The 16,367-nt window shown below is 35.8% G+C and overlaps 1 protein-coding gene across 1 annotated transcript in view; it reads right to left on the reverse strand.

Moving 5' to 3' along the window:
• The window catches only part of LOC111048000, a 54,534-nt gene that overhangs the window by 19,079 nt on the left and 19,088 nt on the right, over positions 1–16,367 (reverse strand). The window contains exon 3 of the mRNA XM_039434233.1: positions 14,610–14,737. Within this exon, the coding sequence (XP_039290167.1) occupies positions 14,610–14,737 (128 nt within the window). The remainder of the gene's footprint in view (positions 1–14,609; positions 14,738–16,367) is intronic.

Raw genomic sequence — 16,367 nt, forward strand, 5'->3', positions numbered from 1 at the left:
TGTCATAAGAATGGTTGCTTGATGAATCAGATAAGGCCTCTGCATCACCATCATCAAAACCATTAGATTCATCTACTATAGCGTACTATACTTCACCTCATTGCGAATTACCATACCCTAAAATTTGCTATGTAATATTGATTGGTATCCAAGTATTGTATATTCATCATTTTATTTGACCGAGGGAAGTGAGGTCCAAATTCAAGTCGATGGTTTTTGCATTTATCTTTATGTATTTATGTTATATGTTCTGCATTTACGACGAAACGTTGCAATAAATCTTCATGGAATTCGGGTTTTTTGAAATTATGAGTTTTTCAAATTTTATATATGAGAGGAATAATATGAAAGGAAAAGGAGCCAGCCTCCTTCATACGTCCGTAAAAATCGGACCATGAATGTTTCAATGTACCTAGAATATTTGTATAGTACCTTGGTACCTATTCATCACAAATTAGCTGTCGAGTGGTTTATTAATTTATGCAATGACGCATGCAATTGATAATCAAAGTAACATAGTATTTTCTCCCCCGACCTTCCTCTGCTTCCAACTCTGTTAGCTTTGATGATAGTAGTTGTTTCAAAATATCAAACACATGATTAGCATTGTCGATACACCAACCCAACAGCCATTGGTCGTATTCACACCGATATCTTGCCGACACGACAGGACAGGACAGAATTTACTCTGATCGACAGTATTAGAGGAGCTGTGGTTTATAACTGCGCGAGGTCTGCTGTTCACAGAACTACTAGTTACGATGCAAATGGCAATGACTAAGCGTATATTATTTCGCTGATCACCCAAAATCATGCATGCAAAGCTTTGCATGTTCACAACTTATTATAGTTAAACACAAATGGTAAAATTAATAGTTCACCGTTTATGAAAATAATTGGATATCTTGAACTTGTCACTTTTGAGAACAATGCATTGCTAACTTTGTTTATTATTACAATATGAACTTTTAGGACCAAGCCATACGAAGAGTTGTTTTTCAGGCGATTTTAGACAGCGTTTTAGAAATCAGCAAGGCAGGAAGCTCTCCAATCGGCAGATTATCAGCTGATTGGATTGGCGTTCGGGAATCAGCTGATAATCTTTCATCGGAGAGATACCTCCCGCTGACTCTAAAATGCCTGAAAAACACTTCGTATGGCTTGGCTCTTACTGTTTATAAATTGAGCATAGCTCATTAGAGTCTTGAAATATAAAATTTTTTAAATGACAAAATTAATTGAACATATAAATTGAACTCTAGGAAATTGCTCACATTGAATGCGTATAGGTGCAAGTGCTCGTCAGATCATACATGGCCGAAAACAGAATCTGGAAAGTGCATTGAAACACGTTGTAACTTGCTTTCACTGAACGCGTCGGCTGCGTAAAAGCAGTCGTTAGGTCATGTCAAGAGCCCTGAATTGATCATCTGCGACCTGAAACTCTGACACCAACCTGAGCCAGCCAGGTCACTCGATATTATTATTACTGAACGCGTGCACTTGCTGGTTGCGTAAGTGCACCTGTTCGTAATGCTCTTTCCAGATTTTGTTTCTCATCTGCAAGCTTGATCATGCATAACCAAGCGTGCACTTGCACATAAACGCATTCAATGTGATCACACCATAGAATGAAATACTAATAAATAAAACAAATATAACTTGTAGCACCCCTTGTTTATTAAAAACTTAAAATATTTGAACACGACTAGTTTCGGTTTTTAAAAACCATCCTCAGGTTCTAAATAAATTATTAAATAAATTAAATAAATTATTCTAAAATAAATTATTTTAGAACCTGAGGATGTTTTTAAAACCGAAACTAGTCGTGTTCAAATTTTTAAGTTTTTATAATAACAGGGTGCTACAAGTTATATTTGTTTTATTCATTTAAAAGCAGCCCATTTCAATAATGTTTTAATGAAGATACTGTTTAATAACCTATTTATTTGTATCTGATCATATTTTATCCCTTTTGCGCTACCCCCTTTTACTATCCTTTTGTCTACCCTTATCTTTCAACTTTTCACAAAGGTTATCTCATACAAAATTTCCCAAATGTATAATACGGTACCCTATTTCTACTCTTCTACTGAAAAATTCCTAAGAAATTGATAATTAATTATCAAACATTCAACAGAGATTTATAAAGAAGTATTAACTTTTATAAAAAGTATATATCGTCAGTCACAAATATTCGGTGCAAATTTCTCGACTTATCTGTTTTTATCAGGTGAAACAAAACAATTGTATGCCAGTCTGTGCTGTGCCGTCTATTCTTATCAGTTTAGTCATCAACAATGCATATCTTTGCCAGGAATTGTTAGGTGAGCAACGGGTCTAAATTTGTTTGTATTCTGTAAGTGTCCTGAAATTTGTGTAACGCTTTAAAATAGTCAAACAAAGCACAATTTGGGAGCCATCCATCTACTCATTCCTTCTTCCTCACTTCTTCTCCTCCTTCCTCTTATGCTGCTCCTCTTCCTTCCCTTTTTTCACCACCTCCTACTCCTCCTCCTTCTTCTCCTTCACCTCTCCTTCACTTCCTCCTACTCATTCTTCTTATTCACTTTACTCTCCATTCTACTATCTTCTTGTTCTTTTTTTATTCTTCTTCTTGTTTTTCTTCTTCTCCTCTTTATTCTTCTCCTTTCTCTTATTCTGCTCCTCCCCCTTCTCCTTCACCTCCTCCTCGTCATTCTTTTTACTCACTCTACTCGTCATTCTGCTATCTTCTTCCCACTTCTTCTACTTTTTCCACTTCGTTGTCTTCAAATTCTTTTTCATTTTATACTTAGTTTTATTCTTCACGTTTCTGTCTACGATCTTGACAGGAATCAGTCAGTAATGTGTCAGTCTTCGTCTCACATTTATCTCTATCCTCTCCTCTCTCTCACTCTCACACACTCTCACACTCTCACCTTCCTTTTCATCCTTCCCTCTCTCTAATCCCTTTTCTCGATCCATTCTGTTTGTTTCCTCTTTGTAAACATTCAAATTCCATTATCCTCACTTCGCCCAGCTTTTGGCATCCAGCATTTCAAAGCCCTATCAAAAATACGACGACAGTTGTAATGAGTTGGTAATAACATTTCTTAAAAGCACTACTAAAACTCTAGAACAACTTTTCATCTCCGTCAAAATGCTTCAGTGTTGTTTGTAGTGCTTCTGTCGTATTTATGGACTTTACGATACCTGCTGAGTTATACGATATTATAATGAATAGGAATAAGTATATAAAGTTGTATCTTTTTTTATTTGTCAATTCGTGTTTCTTTATATTGATGAGGATATTATGAATGGGATAATAATATTGAAACTTTTGTTGACAAATTAATACTTATTTTTTCATAATTTTAATAGAAATCAACATGAGAGCTGCAATTTGCAATAAAGTATCAGGGATGGTTTTGATATTGAATTTTTAATCATAATAAATATATATTAAATTTTAATAATATCTTGAATTTCATAAATTATAATTATTTATTTTATTAATTTTGTAATAATCTGTACAAGAGCATCAAAATCAGCAATATCATTTTATTGTTCGATTTCATTATTTAGGAGCTGTCCTATTCAGGATCTAACTCCGATTGATTTCATATTTATCTTAGGTTAGGAAGTTTCGTGGTGGCTTGCAATCTTCATAAAACTGTAGGCTCATCAATTTCTTATCCATCCCACGTGGACCTATAGGTTTCCACGTGGGATAGATTTATTAGATGTTTTATTAACATTGGTATTGTTATCCTTGTCTATCATTTGACAAGCATTTAGCATCGTCATCAGCTGATAAAACAAATACTTGTGCTTGTGAGAAATAGCATTAGACTTGAATTTTAATAAATTATTGTTCAGAAGTGTATCAGTAATCAGCAGTCCTCAGTGTTCTGATCAGATTATATAATATTGAAGAAGAATGTATCATCAAATTATCATGAATTCATTTGCTAACAATCCGTAAATAGATCTCCCTCAAGATATAAAATTTATGCTCTCATATCTCAAAAGTAAGAATAATAAGTAAGTCTTCATTCATCAATTGTTCCATTCTGGTAACCTGATAGTACCTAGATCCAAATGCTTTGAGAAATGCCACCAGTGAAAAGTTTCCAAAAGCGAGGTTCACAGACCCATCTCACTTCAATAGAACTTTAATACTATTTTCGCCACACTTGGATGTAATGAGCTGGTTTACGTGCGTCATATGGAGGCCGAAAGTGATTGTTTCCGACCAGGCCGGTAAAACTTTACGGCCCTAGGGCTGTAAAATGACCTTGAATAACAGCTGATCGTGTCCGATCCCGATCTCACAAAAGTCATAGAGAGATAATCTCATAACGACTGTAATAATCTATATAATTATGTATCGTGAATCGCGGTATTATGTCTATAATATATTTATAAATTACTGTTAATAATTTAATATTTATTGTGTTTTTGATATCAAACAATGAATACAATGGCTGCATTGTCCATTGTCAGAAAGGTACGTATCGCAAGTATTTAAAAGTGAAGAATCGAATTTGAAATCAAAGTACAATAATTGTATCAATATTTAAAAGTGAGGTAGAGTAATAATTGTTTCTTTTTTATTATCGAATTCCACTTCTTAATGCAATACAATCAACTATAATAACAAGAAAATACAGCAGAGATCTGAAGTTTAAGGTAAGCCTACTGGTGAAACTCAGCCTTGACTAAAAAATTCCTAGTAATTTTCCGTAATTAATTATTAAAACTTTTAGATAATTTTCTTTAATATAACCATATAGAGAAAACATTAGGCCCACTCAAGATTGAATCTTCGAATGTTTTCTCTATGATTTCAGAGCAATATTTTTGTGAAAATGCCGGCAACCGGCTTCAAATTAATATGCTGCTATACACTATATTATAGTAGCCTACATACGTTACCTGACTTAATTCAGGTGAAAATTTTATTGTGAAACAGATAATAATATTAATTTTAATAATATAAGTCATGAGCCAAAGTCTGTTGTACCTTGACTATAGAAAGAACCTTCTTCTATAGAAAGAACAACCTTCTTTCTATAGTCAAAGGTTGTACGCTTTTTAGGAGTAAAGTAAACTTTTTTAGAAGTCTAGTTTACAGTATTACGTGTATGCTAAAGTTATCAGTCAGGCCTCTTCCTTCAACAAACCCAATAGCCGAGAGCGTAAGGCGTAAAACAACTGAACTCAGCTCAGTGAGTTACAAACACGATCTAGGTTCGAATCTCGGTCAATGACATTTTTTTTTGTCGATGAATTTCGACTTTATTAGCTATTTTTTTATATTTTTACCATAATTTAAATTCAATCATTTTTTAGATATTTTTGAGACACAAACTGTGAAATATGCAATTATATTAATTTTTTCATCACATTATTTCAAAATAGTAATGAAAATCTATTCATCCATCTATCCATGAGATATTGCACCGGGCGCAAAGCGCGAGCTATAAAATTTCAAACAATTATTCGAAATATTAATAGTATAAAATATGGTCACTATTGTAATTATTAATTAGTACATTGAAATTATTGACAGTAAAAGTTGTCATAACCAAGATTCAAACTATCAAAATAGGCTGTTTGAATTTTATTATTTTTCAATTTCTTATAAATATTGGGAAGTTTTTTTTTTGGTGTGGTGAAAAATAGCGTTCGCAACACGGGCAAAAATGTTTTTCCGCTCTCGAACGCTTCAGTTCTCGACTTCGTCTCGAACTTGAAACCGCGATCTCGAGCCGGAAAACGTACATTTTCGACCCTAGGTGCGAAATTACTATTATATAACTGTAAACGATTTCACCCGATTATTATGAGTATTTGAAACTCAAATTGCCCAATTCATTAATTAAGTTTTAATTTGTCGTTTAGTTGTGAATAAGCAGCAAGAACTTGAACTTTCAAAACAAGTAAAAAAGTTGTTTGTGCTGATTTTGATTAATTTACATGAGAACGATGCGAGACAAGTTGGATGAATTTAATTGAATAAGTTGGATATTTGTGTTGTTGATATCAAATCCAGCTGTCAGCTTCCGAGTGCTGTCACTGTTTCCTGTTTTCTCCTTCTTCCTCACCTCCTCCTCCTCCTCCTCCTCCTCCTCCCTCCTCCTCCTCCTCCTCCTCCTCCTCCTCCTCCTTCTTCTTCTTCTTCTTCACCTTCCTCTCCTTCTGCTTTCATTTAATTCATTTTCTTCCCTCCTTCCTTCCCTCATCATCATCTTGTATATTCTTCCAGCTCTTCCTTCTAATCTACTACTTATTCCTTCTTCTTCTTTATAGTCTTATTCTATTTACCTACCTCGTCGTAATATTACTCCTACACCTCCTATTTATCTACCTCAATTTTAATTCGCTCGATTTACGGTCAATAACCATATGATTTTATTTTTCTCATTTTATTTCAATCTCACATTCCTTCTTCTTCATCCTCGTTTTCTTTTTCCTACTCTTCCTTCCTTTTCCTTCTACCCGTTTCTCTTCTTCCTCCTTCTTTGCTCTCACAATTCCTTTTGTTCGTCCTCCTCATCCGTCCTTCTTTTCTTATGCTTTATTCTATCATTATACTTTCTTTTTTGTTTTCTCGACACTTATCCTTTCGTCCCCTCTTCTTTTTACTTTCCTCACCCTATTACCATAGGTAAGGAAAGTATTGCTTTCTAAAAAAAATTAAGGTTACCCCAATTTCTAAATTTCTATACGTTTCAAGGTCCCCTGAGTCCAAAAGTGGTTTTTTTTTTTTTTTTTGTGGTATGTCTGTATTGTGTGTGTACACGATATCTCATCTCCCAATTAACGAAATGACTTGAAATTTTGAACTCAATGTCCTTCCCCCATAAGGATCCGACACGAACAATCTCGATCAAATGCAATTCAAGATGGTGGCTGAAATGGCAAAAATGTTGTCAAAAACAGGGGGTTTCGCGATTTTCTCGAAAACGGCTCCAACGATTTTGATAAAATTTATACCTGAAATAGTCATTGATAAGCTCTATCAACTACCACAAGTCTTATATCTGTAAAAATTTCAGGAGCTCCGTCCCATCAATGCAAAGTGTGATTTTAGATTTCCAATTATCAGGCTTCTGATACAATTTGAACAAAAAATTTCAAGTGGAAAAGATTGATCATAAAAATCTCTACAATTAATGTTCAGTGACATTTTCACCTAAAATTGAAAATAAAGTGATTATTCAATTATTGCAAACTTTTGGCAACTGTTGATTCTATTAAATCATCCTTTATAAAGAGATAGCAGACTTCGTGTGTCTCCAGCGTTATTGTCCTGTCACCAGCTGGCAGATCTTTGAATATTAGACTTGGGATGCGCGTAAACACTAGCGTCAGGTGATCAATTTTCATAACGGCAAGGAAAGTTGTGTGAGTGCGCCACACCAGATTTTTTTCCTTTTTCTCCCTCATGCTCTCCATTTCCTCAACCTTTTCTTCCAATTCTCTCCTATATCCTCCTCATTCACTTCAACCTTCTCCTCCCCCCCCCCTATTTTTTCTTACTCCTCTTCCCTTACTTTCTTTCTATCTTCTCCTTTCTCACTCTACTACTCTTAGCTCTTACCATGCCTCTTTCTACTCTTTCACTTTCTACTCCTACTTCTCCTCCACCACCTCCTTCTCATCATCCTTTACTCCTTCATTCTTCTTTTTTCTTGTTATCTTAACACTCCCTATTTTTTCTACTCCTTCTCTTCTTCTTTCTTATTTCTCCTTCCTGCTTCCTTTTTTCTCTCCTTCTTTCCTTCTTCTCCCTCCTGCTTTTCGTTTTCTCAGCCTCCTCCCCAATTTCCTAATCTCATCCTCCTTCCCCATTTTCTCTCACACCCCTTTCCCCACATCCTTTCCTACTTCTTCTCCCCTCCCCACCTTCACCTACACCTCCACCCCTAGTTCATTCTTTATTCATTTATAGGAGTTCCTATCACTCCTCTTCCCGCTCCTTCTCTTTCTACTACTACTCCATCTCCTTCACTTCCTCCTCATCCTCCTTCTTATCCCTTACTTACTCATCATTCTCCTCCCAATCCTCCTCCTCCTCCCACCACTTCCTCCTCCACCCCTACTTCGCCCCTCCTCCTCCCCCTCCCACTCATCCTCCTCCTGCTCCACATCCTTGTCCTTAATCCTCTTCTCCTAATTCGTCACAGCAGTCATCCTTTGCCTTGGCGCTGGCAGTGAGAGAGATGCATCAAGTGTTCACCAACTCGTGTCTCGGTTGTCAAGTGCTACTGAGTTTCAAGTGCTCCTCCCTTCACTCCACTCCACTTCGCTTCACTTCATCACTTCACTGCCTGTATTTCACTTCTTCACTACCCTTCACTACTCAGCACCAGATCATTTCTAGACGTCGAGTCAATATTGATTTCATCTTATCAATATTGATTCTAATCTGTTTACATCCAGAGTGTCTACGACAGAACACTCATCTTCTTCTTCTTCTTCTTCTTCTTAATCTTCTTTCCTTCTTCGTCTTTCTTCTTCTTCTTCTTCTTCTTCTTCTTCTCTTCTTCTTCTTCTTCTTTTTTTTTCTTCTTCTTCTTCTTCTCTTCTTCTTCTTCTTCTCCTCCTACTTCTTCCTCTTCTCTTGCTACTTCTTCTTCTTCTCTTGCTACTTCTTCTTCTCCTCCTACTTCTTCATCTTTTTCTCATTCTTCTTATTTTTGTTCTTATTATTATTATTTTTCTCTTCTTCTTCTCCTTCTCCTTCTCCTCTTCTCCTCCTTTTCCACCTCCTCCTTCTCCTTCACCACCTTCTCCTTCTCCTTCACCACCTCCTCCTTCTCCTTCACCTCCTCCTCTTCCTCATTCTTCTGGTTTTGTTTACTTTACTCTACATTTTACATTCTTCTTCTTCTCCTTCTCCTTCTTCGTCTCTACTTCGTCTCTCATTTTGCTCCTCTTCCTTCTCCTTTTCCACCTCCTCCGTCCCCGTCACCTCCTCCTCCTTATACTTCTACTTCTCCTTCTCCTCCTACTTCTTCCTCTTCTCTTGCTACTTCTTCTTCTCTTGCTACTTCTTCTTCTCCTCCTACTTCTTCATCTTTTTCTCATTCTTATTCTTCTTATTTTTGTTCTTATTATTATTATTTTTCTCTTCTTCTTCTCCTTCTCCATCTCCATCTCCATCTACATCTTTTTCTTCTTAATTCTTTTCCTAAGCCTCTTCCTCTTTTTCTTCTTCCACTTGTTCAAGTTGTCTATTGCCGTATGATGAGCGTTGAAGGGGTGTGGTTTCTCCAAAGCAAAGCGCACGTGTTGTATAATTATGTTCTATGTTTTTACTTGATAATCGATTGCAGCCTCTTGCTTGATTAGAGCATGTAATGTCAATTTGATCCAAGTTTCAAACTTCAAACTTTCTGTATAATCGATTTCAGCCTTATGCTTCATGAAAGCGTGTAGTTTCAATCCAATAACAAGTTTCAAAGTGTCGATAACAAATAACAAATCGACTTCAGTAACTTGTTTGATTAGAACATAGAGTATCCACTTGGTCGAAGCTTCTATATTAAAACAAATCCCTGGTACAAATTATAAGACACCGTTTCATGCTTGTAAAACATTTTTGGGCGCCATAATTTAATGTCTGTCCAATCTATTCAATCATTTTCAATATTGATTTTGTTTTCCATGACTAAACACTTTGTAATATCTTCGTTGTAGTTTAGACAATGTGTTTCCACGTAAATATTTAATTAATACACTTACTTTTTGATGAAAAATAATAGATGCACTTCTCTCCTAAGGAGGAGCTTCATCATCCTCCTCCTTGATCGCCATCATGGGGCTCCTCCTTACGAGTAAAATGCATCCCTCATTACTCATCAAAAAAAAAGTTTTTCTAAATATTCACGTGGAAATACAGTGTTTAGCTACAACAAAGTTATTTTTGATGTGTCAGAGATTCGATTCCATAAAAGTGTCCAATTATAATAATTATGAAAGAAGTAATTTTTCTCCATGAAAAGTCCCTAATAATACTTGTTGCCATTGATATATTGCTACATTTCTAGTGATATATTCTCAATATTCATATTTGTGGGAGTTGTTTGAATGATTGCCGTATTGTGTTGGAAATGTTTGGAAGCATGTTCTTATTATTTCAAATTCCTTTCTGCATTTCAAATATGCTACAAGCAAAAATCACTACACCACAAACTTTTTGCCAAACTGAATCAGCCTCAATATTTCAAGATTAATATTATTTTTCCACACTGATCATAACAATATATTGGAAAATGAAGTTTTAGAAGAGGATAATTTGATTTTCCAATTTCTAGAGTAATAAGAGTAGCCCTCACCAAAAAAAATCAATATGTTGGATGAATAATTCAAGTTTGTTTAAATCAACTACAAGATCTCATATTATTCAACTGTAGCCTAAGTAGATGTACCAGACATTTTGAAACAAAATTATGACGTCAAATTACTATTGCATAATTGAGCTACAAAAATACCCAACCATCAAGCCTGGGGGCTCTCTCTCTATATGCACAATCTCGGCAATCTCTCGATGTTCAAACGTCTTAATTACTGCGTGCTTTGAACATTCTCTACAACAAAGCACTCACGAGCTGTTGTAGTGCATGGCACAGACTGCTCTCCTAAAAATAATTATTCATTTTCAAAGTGATTTCCGTTGACGCGAAGACGCCGGCGGACGTCTTTTGTCTTTGAAAGAGGGACAGAAACATGGTGAGGAATGGGGGATAAAAGAGAGAGAAATGGAGAGGTTTGCGAGAGAACCGTGAGAGAATGGGGAAATGGGAGAGAAAGAATAAGGCAAGGAACAATGGGCAGCTTTGTTTGTCAGTAAAACGTCTTCAAATCGGTCCACAACACTATGGTTAGATTTACTTTGAACGGTCAGTATTAGTTTAATGGCAGCATCGGTGATATTTTAGAAGGAATAATGTCAGTTTAAGTGAGTCTTACTATAGGAAATTGGTTGGCTCTCAAAGCAAAACTGATTCAAGGAATGAGGTGGAGTAGACAAAAAGTGAATATAAATTAAAGAGAATAAAAAAGATTAGTGAGGGATGAAGATAATAAGATCAATGAGGAATGAGATGAAGTAAGCAAAAACGAAAATAAATTAAAGACGATAAAAAAGATTAGTGAAGGGCAAGGGTTTATATAAGGGGGGCCCAGGGGGGCCGCCCCCCCCTCCCGAAATAATGAATATAAGAAAAATTAGTACAGTAATACAGAAAAGAGTACATTAATCTGAATTTTTGACGGCCTGACGGTTAAGTAGAAAGGGCGTTCAGCCCAAATATGAGCAGCAAAACTGATAGCAAGTATAATGGGGTGTTACTTAAAATCACTTAACCTAACAATAACTTGCCCCCCCCCTCCCAAAAAAAAATATCCCATATACGCCACTGGTGAGGATAAGAAGAGTTGAAGAATGATATCTATAAGGAATGAGATGAGTAGATAAAAAGCAAGGGTAACGGTCACAAGAAGATGAAAATAATTAGTGATTGATGAGATAATAAAAAGAATTGAAGAATAATAAGAATGGTTGTAGAATGAGATCAAGTAGATAATAAGCGATGGTAAGGGGAAGAAGAATGTGGAAAGGATTTTAGTGAACGGAGTGAAATAAGAAGGATCAAGCTGAAGAGAAGAGGATTTTTATAGTCCATACAAAATAAGTACCGACTTGGAGGGATGTGCGGCGCAGAGAAAGTAGGGATACAGAGTATTCAGAGGCGGCGATGTTGCCGTGCTAAAGCGGAAGGCGTACTCTAGTCTTTAGTGAGTGTTCAACTGTTCATGATACGCATACGTAGTTTCCTCTTTGGAAGCACTGAGTCGGACAAGTCTAATAATTGACAAATTGGCAACTACGCTTCTTTCTATGACTGTATTCATCACTGTAATTATCTATTCATTACAAAAATTATTATCAGCTGTTGTCTTGGTGAACGTGATATTTTTGAGCTCAAAATTTTTGTGTTTTTATAGAATTATTTTGTGATTTTACTTTCTTTGCCCTATTACCATAGGTAAGGAAAGTATTGCTTTCGGAAAAAATTGAGGTACCCCAATTTCTACATTTCTATACGTTTCAAGGTCCCCTGAGTCCAAAAAAGTGGTTTTTGGGTATTGGTCTGTATGTGTGTGTGTGTGTGTGTGTGTGTGTTTGTGTGTATGAGTATATGTGCGTCTGTGTACACGATATCTCTCTGCCAATTAACGGCACTGACTTGAAATTTGGAACTTAAGGTCCTACACTATAAGGATCCGACACGAACAATTCGATCAAATGCAATTCAAAATGGTGGCTAAAATGTTGTCAAAAACAGGGTTTTTCGCGATGTTCTCGAAAACGGCTTCAACGATTTTGATCAAACCATACCTAGAAAAGTTATTGATAAGCTCTATCAACTGCCACAAGTCTCATATCTGTGAAAATTTCAGGAGCACTGCACTATCTATGCAAAGTTTGATTTTAGATTCCCAATTATCAGGCTTCAGATACAATTTAAACAAAAACCTTCAAGTGGAAAAGATTGAGCATAAAAATCTCTACAATTAATGTCAGTAGTAATTTTCACTAAAATTGAAATAAGCTCGAAATTAGAGAGAATAGATTATTCATAAATTGCAAACTGTTGGCAACTGTGATTCTATTAAATCATCACTATGAAGAGATAGCAGACTTCGTGTGTCTGCAGCGCTATTGTCCTGTCCACCAGCTGGCTCTGCGTAAAAATACAAGAGAGTTGTACGTATACCATATAGAGGAAAACATGCTAGAGGATATAGGATATACCATAATATAATAGAAGAAACATGTAGGTACATGGTTTTTCTCTGGTAGTACACACACGGTACACGTATGAGAAATGTGTGCGTATACATAAAGTTGTACACAGAAAGTCAAGAACCTCGAAGAGGTTAGAAGAAAACAACTGAGAAATAGTGAGAGTGACAGTGAGAGAGAAGGTAAGTGAGAAAGTGAAAGTGAGGAGTTAGTAAGAGATAAAAAGTATCCACGTGCCCCTCACTTTGAGTACCCCTCGTATATGGGTAGCTGCCAAAAGTAGGGAACATCCACCTCTAGATTTACTTCATACTGTCAGCATTGTTTGAATGGGGAAGCATTGATGTTAACCATAAGGCATGCTGACAGTTTGAAGAGAGTCCCGCTATTGGCGGTTTATTAACTCCGAAACGCGTTAGAACGTTGAAAAGTGTTTGGCTCTCTCAGTAGATCAGATAATACGCCACCTCTCAATTCTCTCACTACCTTTTAGTTAGTGAACTAGCAGCTTGTTTCTCAACAATATTGCCCAGCAACTAATTATCGTATTTGCTTTCAAAGAACGCTCTTACCTGCCAGAATATGAAGAAGTGTACTGTCGAATTTTCGAAACGTTTTCGAAGTTTTCAAATTATTTCCCTTACAAATATGTTTTCAAGAGTCCTCTGTCAAAAATTAATGAGTAATAATGAGAGAAAATGGAATATAGGAAACTATTAGTGCTTAATTCAGTTTTATTCTCTCTGATGGTTATAGTTGTAGAAGTTTTGTTTTCAAAACGATTTTATGTTCTATCCCGAATTATCAATAAGTAAACAAATGAATCATAAGTGGCTAAATAAACTAGTAGTTCTGTGAACAGTAGACCTCGCGCTCAATAAGTTACATTGACCTGTTGTTATGTTTTCTCAAAAATTAATAAATAATTTATCAATCTAAAATGTCTAGAAAAAATCCTAAATAAACGTAGAGCTTTCTGTCCTATCGTACCGTGACGTGTCGTCCCGGAATGTGAGTGTGAGCGCTGTTATCAGGTCTGGCTGCAACTGTCTGCAACGTTGATGGAAAGATACATTTTCAAGATGTTCAATGTTTTTGAACGGGTAGTATTAATAGTCAACTGTCTACTAACGTTGATGGAAAGATACATTTTCAAGATGTTCGATGTTTTTGAACGGGTAGTATTATAGTCTACTAGACAGCTGATTTATGATGAATAATTCTATAGTATGATTTTTACTTTAATATTGGCGTATGAAGGAGGCTCCTTTTTCCTTTTATATTATCCTTGAAATGCAAAATTTCCAAAAACCTTGTATATACGTCGACGCGCAATTGGAAAAGGAACATACCTATCAAATTTCATGAAAATCTATTACCGCGTTTCGCCATAAATGCGCAACATTTAAACATTAAGAGAAATGCTAAACCGTCGACTTGAATCTTAGACCTCACTTCGCTCGGTCAATAAACTTATAAAGGTACTGATTCCAAAATCGAAATTTGTGAGACATGGCGAACATAACATGGCCATTGTTATTGCTCAAAGTTAGATATCTGAATAAGTGAAAGAAAAATGCACGGATTCATGAATGAGTGAACAAATGAATGCATGGGGGAGTCAGTAAATGAATAAATTGAGGGAATAGATAACAAATAAATAATTACTTGATTAGAGAAAGAACTGTTTCTGAAATTTAGAATTTTGGTTTCCAACCATTTGCATGCCAGTTTTGCATTTATTGCAAGTTTTTGTGAGAATGCTACATAGCCGTTGTTGGTGGAAAATTGAAACATTACTCACTGAATTTGGCGAGTTTCAATCCAGTAGACGAAGAAACATTGAGGATTTCTTGCGTTTCAACATAACCGCCAGTGTTGTTGACTACTTCTGTAACCGCTTTCGTTGCTGTTGAATTGCCTAAGGCATTCCTGGAAAAACATTGAAAGATTGGAGAAATATAGGTTTTCGTGATGTCCATTCATTGCATATCCAAATTCCACATTACAAAAATAATATTTCAAATTCAATACTTTTTTGATGCTTTTATTTTACTTGTGAAAATATGCTGTACTTAAAGGCTTGTATTTATTTTGTTGCTATAAGATGAAACAAGATACGCCCATAGTGGGTGGTGTATTTCTCGACCAATGACAGCTGACTGCTTTCCACGTTGATTGGTCAGTAAACTACAAATTGTATGGCTCCATTTACAGTACATATTCTGTCGCTTCTCTCGCACAGCAAATCGTTTTATTTATTCTTGAATAAATTAATCTTCCGTTAGTAAACGAGGGTCTAAATTAATTGCGATCAATAAATGCGATATCATCATCCGCAAGAAAAAAAATTCTACCAAATTATTTTTTATAAACCATCCGTTTGTTGAATATATTTTATACAGTTGATATTGAACGCACAATATTTTGTGTTGATATGCACATCATAAACATGAATAAATAGACGCAACTGGTGCAGTCATTTGGATAGAATGCCACCTGGAAGAATTCCGTTGTAGTCCAAAACTATAGACCTGCAGGAAAAAGAGATGTAGGGAGACCAAGAAAGAGATGGGTACCGGAACAGGTTCATTAATAAACCTAATCCCTGAAGTGAAGATGATGATGATGATGATGATAAACATGAATATTTTATAAGCCGTACACTACACATATTGCATTATAATATTATATATTAATCAATTTTTAAAAAATCAATATAGGTATTATTTTTGTCTACAATTTGTGTTGTGATGTGTGAAAATGGAGCATAAACTTATTTCGGAATTTCATTAAATCCGGGAGAGGTTTTTCCCTCTCCCAAACATTTCAATTATGTGAAATACCCAACTGAAGAGAAAATATACTAAATTATTATTTGGTTTAATCCCGTTTACCATCCATTAAGATTTTCTAAATTTTTATGTTCATATGTACATACTATGTAGACATATATACGAAAATTTTGCCAATGATTAAATTAATGTCCTAGCTTTCCGTGTTACAGTAATCCATGTCTAGTATGGACCCTTTTCCGCATATAAGAGGCAGGACATACACATAATATAATGAAACAAGACTTCTTTCATTCCAGGACTTTCACATTTTCATGGAACAGTTCCCAGATATTATTGACAAGAACGGTAGTTTTATCGGTCATTTATAATTCAATTTCTAGTTGCCGCCTGTCGAATATAGACTCGTTTCTTTGTGATTGGTCCCGTCTCGATGCGCCTTTCACACAATTTAATAGCCAATCTCGAATTTGAGTTTCTCGCTCTGCGATTTTCCCTTGCCCTGCCTCCCATTAACGTCCCACTCACATCCCACAGGTATGGTTCCATGAGGGGAAGGGGCAAAGAATGTGGATGAGGTTTGGAGAGATGTGGAGGGGGAGCGGCTTTAGTGGAGCAAGCCTTTTCTGGCAAAATCTATTATTTTGTGGCAGGTTGTTTCTCATTCCGAACCCACTTACTGTTGAATCCCCCTCAAAAATCTTTCTTATACCCCTAAAACCTCCCGCTTGTTACCCCTACTGTAACTATTATAGAACAGTGTGTGT

The sequence above is a fragment of the Nilaparvata lugens genome, chromosome 8, assembly GCF_014356525.2.
Source record: "Nilaparvata lugens isolate BPH chromosome 8, ASM1435652v1, whole genome shotgun sequence".
NCBI classification, from domain to species: Eukaryota; Metazoa; Arthropoda; class Insecta; order Hemiptera; family Delphacidae; genus Nilaparvata; species Nilaparvata lugens.